General features: G+C 42.3%; 1 protein-coding gene across 1 annotated transcript; it reads left to right on the forward strand.

The window, feature by feature from the left end:
- The first annotated feature begins 839 nt into the window (after positions 1-839).
- LOC123159503 (uncharacterized WD repeat-containing protein C2A9.03) lies at positions 840-6,581 on the forward strand. The gene is made up of 10 exons (XM_044577341.1): positions 840-1,070; positions 1,271-1,426; positions 1,977-2,141; positions 2,216-2,302; positions 3,409-3,543; positions 3,628-3,738; positions 4,626-4,717; positions 4,950-5,055; positions 5,624-5,710; positions 5,807-6,581. Exons 2-10 carry the CDS (start codon positions 1,280-1,282, stop codon positions 6,218-6,220), a joined length of 1,344 nt encoding a protein of 447 aa, XP_044433276.1. The 5' UTR covers positions 840-1,070; positions 1,271-1,279; the 3' UTR covers positions 6,221-6,581.
- The last annotated feature ends 345 nt before the right edge of the window (positions 6,582-6,926 follow it).

A 6,926-nucleotide genomic window follows, 5' to 3' on the forward strand; every position in this document is an offset into this window, starting at 1 on the left:
GCGCAAGATCACGACGTACGCTATGCTGACGCTGGAGCGCCGGAGGCAGATCGCGGAGGAGATCCAGGCAAGGTGCGCCGCCCGCATTACTATCAGTCTGCCTTCGAACTCGTCGAAGCAGGAGGAGGAAGAGGAGCAGGAGCCGGAGGAGGGGGTGGAAGAGCAGCTACCGGAGCCGATGAAGGTGGCAGATCCGAAGGAGGAAGTGGCGGATCCGGTGGATGAGGAGGCGGAGCAGCCTGCTCCACGGTTCACCAAGGAAGAGGCGGAGGCGGAGTTCGCCGTCGCCCAAGCCGCGGAGATGGCGGAGCAGCAGGCCATCCTGAAGTCCATCCAGGATGAGGCCTATGTGGAGGCCAATCCGCAGTTCCTCCGGCAGGAGCAGACGGCGTCCGATGTGCTCTTCGCCGAACTTGACGCGGAGATAGAGAAGGAGGAGGCTGGAGTGGAGAGCCGGAGCTATAGCTGCCACCCATGTACCCACAGCCGGGGCACAGAGATTGCCGACATCTTCGACGAGGAGTAGCTACGTAGTACTTAGGTTTTTAAATTTCCATGCTTTTGTATGGATTTGAGTATTTAGTATGAGGTGTGTGGATGCAGTTGTGTTAATTTGAGAAGTGTCTCGTCATTACTCGCGGAAACGTCCGAGCGTGTCGATTTGTCATATACTGCTGTAGATGATCTTAAGTACTCCCATTTAATACGGTGCAAAGACACGATCAAATACAAATATGGGCATATGAATTCGAAATAGAATAGAACAATTTCCAAATCCTGGTTGTTTTAGAAATATAAAACAAAAACGTCCCTCGGAAAGGAAAAGAAAAAACGTTCAGTTCTGTCTGTATCAGCCAGACCTCTCCTCTCGGGTATCGGCGCCGTCTCGAGCTTTCGCACCGCCTAATTCCCAAACCCGGCGCCGCCGTGTCACCCCTTCCCCTACGCCCACGGTCGCGCCTCCAGGCCTCGTCCTAAAGCGCGCCACGCCGAATTCTTCTCCCCCTCCCACCCCCCTCTGCCCGATTGGCCTGGCGTGGAGATCCACCCCCGCGGATTTTCTCTTCTTGGTAACGAAGACCTAGCTTGCTTTGTATATTCTATTTTTTTCTAACGTTTTCTTTTGATGCGAGCAACCGAATCTTAATACGGGGTTATGAAATTGATGTGTTGAATTATAGAACTATTGTGGAACTGCTCTAGAAAGTTTCTGGCGAGGGTTGTCCGTTTATGTTTCATGTCTTGTTGATTACCGCTGTCACGCTTGCAGGCCTGAGACATGTCTCATTATCAGGAGCACAATGTTGAGGACATGGAGGATGATTACGACATGGATGATCCGGTAGATGACATGGATGGTGAAGATTACCTAGGGCCGGAGGCTAGGGACGACTCTGATGAGGAGGATGATGAGGATGCCGAAGCGGTGTGTATCTGTCTGTTGATTTTTGTTAATTTGATTCTGTAGGCTTTACAGTATTCTTTAGCTAATTTACTCAGGTTGTTGACTTGTGAGGCATATTAATTAAGCAGTGAAGGGATAACTAGGCAGTTGAAATTGTTGACTTACTGCTATGTTAAGTTTGGAAATAGTGTGACACCAGACTTTCAAAGGATAGCTACAAGCCTACACAACCTTGAAGCCTCATTTTGCATTCAGTTGCCCTATACATTTTCCATGGTCCCCTTCTTGTATAACTTGGGTGTAGTTCTTAACGGCCTTTTCCTATCTTTTCTCTCTTCGCTTGCTGAACTTTCATAAAATTTGTTATGGTACATATCAGTGCAGTCCAATGAGGTAGGAAAAACAATCCAGTAGTTTTTACCTTTAAGTTCTTATATATATTTTGAGCCACCAGAGCTAAGATACATATGATTCAGTTTGTATCTGGATGACTAAATAAAGCTTTTGTTTGACTATTCCCATTGCTTGTATAGTCACTGGAATGCTCTAAAAGAAATAATTGTTGCTTTAGAATAAGGCATCCGACACATCATCTGAAGAAGCAAGACGTGGAAAAGACATTCAAGGAATACCATGGGATCGCTTGGAACTTACCAGAGAAGGATACAGGGAGACAAGATTATTACAGTACAAAAACTACGAGAACATACCTAATTCTGCAGAAACAGCAATGAAGGTATACCTTTCAAATAAGTTAATTTGTGTGGGAGAAAATATTCTGACATTGTGAGTGGCACTTCTGTAAAACAGGCATGCAAATCTACTGAGAAAGACGGAACATATTATGAGTTCAGGCGAAATACTAGATCAGTAAAATCTACTATTCTACACTTTCAGGTGAGTTCCTATACGTCCTTGTTTAGTAAGTACTCCCTCCGCCCCATAATATAAGAGCGTTTTTGACAAAAAACACTCTTATATTATGGGACGGAGGGAGTAACATATAAATCCTGCATTTCAATAAAGATGGTTTGTTATAAAAGTATTACCAGAGAAATTCTTATTTGAACATTTAAACTATCAGACACTAGATACTTTTTCAAAAGATGAAATGGTGCATTTGTTCAATTGCAACGTGTCCGCAGTTTTATCTAAATGTTCATACACGAAATTATGCTGTAACAATGTAACATTTATACCTAAGTACTGTATTACACAACAAGTGCCCAGTGATCAGAAATTCGATCTATATTTGCCTCTGTAATTATTTACTTACCATTTAGATGGCTGTGGAGAGGCTATCGAGAAACTTCTTAAATCATAGCCAACCTGCTCTCAACTTCTCTTCAGTTCACTATTATCACTTATGATGTATGTGCAATGTTTGTGTCTACCAATATTGCTCATAACTCTACATTTGTGCTTGTACAATACCTATTTCTGTTAGTAGTTCGCTAGAACGGGTCAATTCTGTAGTTCTTCAGGGGCTTACCTTCTTCTAACAGATAGCAGTACTAGGGAAGGGGGAACAGTCCTACCTGCTACCTGTCAGTGGCACGGTGGCGCCTGATAGCCATCTTTATGACCATGCCTGCCTCTTATTGCAGATAGATGCATTTAAAAACAATTAATTGAAGGGGTGCCTAGAGTATCTTTGATTATTAATGTATCTTATTGTGCCTATGATTGTATTTTCTATGCCTAGATGGATCGACTGTGTGAAAATAAAGTCCACCGAGAACTCCCATGGAATTTTGGGTTCTGGCTTGGTTACATTGGTCTATTAACCACCCTGCTTATTATTATTTGAGGAAAGTTATTCAAATAATGGTTTAACCTGTTCAAAGACTTCTCTGTTTCATGATTCTGCATGTAATTTTGTTTCAGTTGGTTAAAAAAAATGTGGAGGCTGCTTGTTGACAGTTTTAGTTGATGCTCCTTTATTTTTCTTCTGATACATTGATGTTAAATAAGAAATTAATCGAGCTGATCTATGGCTGCAGCTGAGAAATTTAGTATGGGCTACATCTAAGCATGATGCCTACCTAATATCACATTACTCGGTGCTACACTGGTCAGCATTGAGTGGTGTGGACACAGAAATTATGAATGTCGAAGGGCATATTGCACCAAGTGAGGTAGTGTCTATAGTTACTAAATTTTCATTGCACTTTCATGTGTTGCTCTACCTCTATTAATGATATTTCATTATTTCATTGCAGAAACATCCAGGAAGTTTATTAGAAGGGTTTTCTCAGACTCAAGTTAGTACGCTGGCAGTCAAGGATAATTTGCTAGTAGCTGGTGGTTTCCAGGGAGAGCTAATATGCAAGGTAGGATCACTGTATCACTTTGTTTTTGCACTGACCGTAAATTTTTTTGGGAGTTCTATCTCGCAATTGACTGGGAGAACCCAAACTTGTGGGTAGCTGCATCTTGCCGCGACAATCATCTTACCCTGCCCATTCCATAGTACCCTACCAGTGACCATCACCGGTGTTTCTCCTGCCTCACTCACCCACCCTACAATTTCCCTGCCCTATCAGCCCATCTTTCATGTGTCCAACTGCCATCGGTAGCACCTTTGTCACCTTAGTGTGTCCGCGCCCCTCCCCCTGTTCACTTGCTTCACGTCCTCTGCACTGGCTTTTCCCCCTTGTGCATAGTTCTCGTGAAGCTGCAGACACCTGACAGAACCTCCTCATGCAATCTGAAGGTCCTGCTTGACTGCAATGCCCCTGTTGCTGATCCGATGGCTTGCGTTCTGTGGATACGAATTGTCTGCAGGCATTTATCTTTATAGTTCCCTTAAATTTGTCACTGTCTCCTATTTGTTACTACCTCCGATCCATAACAAGTGTCGCAGTTTTGAACTAACCTGAGTTCAAAACTGCGACACTTATTTTGGATCGGAGGGAGTATATATATGAACCCACTCTCTTAGTATTAGATTGTAACATATGATGAGGTTCCATTTTTCTTACGGAAACATGACAAGGTTCCATTGCCTCTCTTTGCTGGTGGAGATGTGTGCGAATGTGCTGTTAGCTATTTTCTCGCCTGGTTGCTAGTGCACCTCCTATTCAGTTAAATTGACGCTGTTCAGTTACAAATTCTGTGGACAAGTAACTACATATTACATTTATTTCGAGCTTGAGTATGCTGAAATATATTTGTGAGCGATAGTTTTCTGATGTTAACCTTGGTCAATGTGATGCAGAACCTGGACCAAGAAGGAATAAGCTTTTGCTGCAGGACAACATATGATGATAATGCAATCACCAATGCAGTGGAGATATTCAACACCTCTAGGTAAATGTTATGCTCGGCTGTCAAAGATTCAATTTTGCGGAACATTCTTTCATCAGTGGTGCAGGACAAAAGATTAAGAAACTAGCTGGACTGTAGCCACAAGATTACTCTTCCCTGGAAACTTCTTTCATTAGAATGTTGGGAACGAGCTCATATCAATAACTGCTGCCAAGAATTCTTTTGAAAGTGAAATTAATATTGATGTTTTTTCTCTGGTCCGTAATGTCTTCAGTGGTGCTGTTCACTTCATTGCATCTATTAACGACTCCGGTGTACGAGAATATGATATGGAAAGATACCAGTTATGTAAGCATTTCCGCTTTGGTTGGCCAGTGAATGTAAGTTCTGTTATTCACATTGCCATTTACGTTTTTTGGTATTCTGTACTTCATCTAGAGCAATACTTCTATATTATCATTTCTAACAAGCTCCAGCATTTTTGTCTTCATGAAATGGTTTCCTAAACCAAACTTGATATGTATAAATTAAATCTTCTGAACTGACGGGTCAAACCTAGAGTCTGCCAACAGTCGAGGCAACCAAAGTATAGTCGACGAAATCTAATCCAATCAGAACACTAAATTAAAGGAAATAATTAAATATTGATAATGCTTATCTCTTAAGTCTTGGTGCCGAATGTGCTCCTTCCCTTACTGGCTCTTCTGGCTGACCGCCACCGTAAGGCCCATGCCATAGCCTTGACCCTATAGAAGATGGTGCTTGACCCTGGAATTCAACTATACATCTGCCCATTTCAGTGTCAACTGCTAAACCATCACTTTGTTTTTCTCCACATCTTCTTTTATTATGTGGATAAAATTAATTTCTTGTCTTTCACTCGTAGCATTTAGGATAGCTCTTGAATTTACAGTATAGTTTCAGTGACTGATCCTTCTATTGGCGCAGCACACGTCTTTGAGCCCTGATGGGAAGCTTGTTCTCGTTGTCGGGGATGATCCAGATGCTTTGCTTATTGATGCTAATTCAGGAAAGGTAAATCAACATTCACATTTGTTAGGTTTAAAGCATTTTGCAAGTATCTATCTATGCATCTGAAGGTATAAAAATTAAACGTTTGGATCTGGACAGACTGTTCATTCTATGAAAGGTCACTTGGATTTCTCATTTGCATCGGCTTGGAGCCCTGATGGTCGGACATTTGCCACTGGCAATCAAGACAGGACATGCCGGGTCTGGGATGCCAGAAATCTCTCGCAGTCTCTCCATGTCTTGAGGGGTAACCTTGGTGCTATAAGATCTATTCGCTACACATCAGATGGTCAGTTCCTGTCGATGGCGGAGCCAGCAGACTTTGTCCACATCTTTGATGTCAAAAGTGATTATAACAAGAGGCAAGAGCTGGATTTCTTTGGTGAGATATCTGGCATGTCTTTCAGCCCTGACACGGACACACTCTTCGTCGGTGTTTGGGACAGGACCTATGGCAGCCTACTTCAGTATGGCCGCCTCTATAACTACTCATACCTTGACTCGCTGTTCTAAGGTCAATGCAAACAAGTGTTGGTTGGGCCTCTTGTGTGTCAGTATTGCCGATTTTCGTCGGCGCGACTATTAGGTACTCCATAATCAGATTTATGTTATAGATTGGTCATTCTTTAATAATTCATGTATCCTGTTTATGTGTACAAAAGAAATGTATACAGATATAGCTTTGCTTTGAGGTAGGAGTTGTAAGTTATGTTTCTAGGGCTAGTTTTCTCCATGAATTCGGATATAAACTTTTATCTGAGATGTGTACCGTGAACATCTGCTGCACTGACCGAAACTGGTATGCTTCGGTGGTATGTGCTATGCCGCAGTTGTGTGGAGCAGTTTGGATTGTATAATTGAGCCGTTATACACCTGTTTTGTGAATCCTATATACCTGAGAAGTTTGTCTCCACTATCTTATTTATCCTAGCATTCAACTTATCCACCTCATCAAATGCGCAATGTCAGCAAAACAACTGCATGTCCCCACGTCGTTGACTGAGCTTATCTCATTTATGAGAGCACTATTCCAGGTGGGTGATCTTCTCCCCGTTTTCTCCATAGCAGTGCGTCCATTCTTCTTTTTAAACACCTCTCCATATATTAATTAATACTATATTTAAAATGTGATTACAATTGTTCATTGCAGGTGTCACGCAAGGCGGGAAACTATTAAAAAGAGAACCACCTATCTATTATCAAAACTAAATTTAGCAAT

This window comes from Triticum aestivum, chromosome 7B (assembly GCF_018294505.1).
Source record: "Triticum aestivum cultivar Chinese Spring chromosome 7B, IWGSC CS RefSeq v2.1, whole genome shotgun sequence".
NCBI classification, from domain to species: Eukaryota; Viridiplantae; Streptophyta; class Magnoliopsida; order Poales; family Poaceae; genus Triticum; species Triticum aestivum.

Coding starts and splice junctions, on each gene's coding strand:
- LOC123159503 (XM_044577341.1), top strand. CDS start 1,280: ATGTCTCATTATCAGGAGCACAATGTTGAGGACATGGAGGATGATTAC. Junction 1,427..1,976: donor ATGATGAGGATGCCGAAGCG/GTGTGTATCTGT, acceptor TTGTTGCTTTAG/AATAAGGCATCCGACACATC. Junction 5,711..5,806: donor TTGATGCTAATTCAGGAAAG/GTAAATCAACAT, acceptor GGATCTGGACAG/ACTGTTCATTCTATGAAAGG.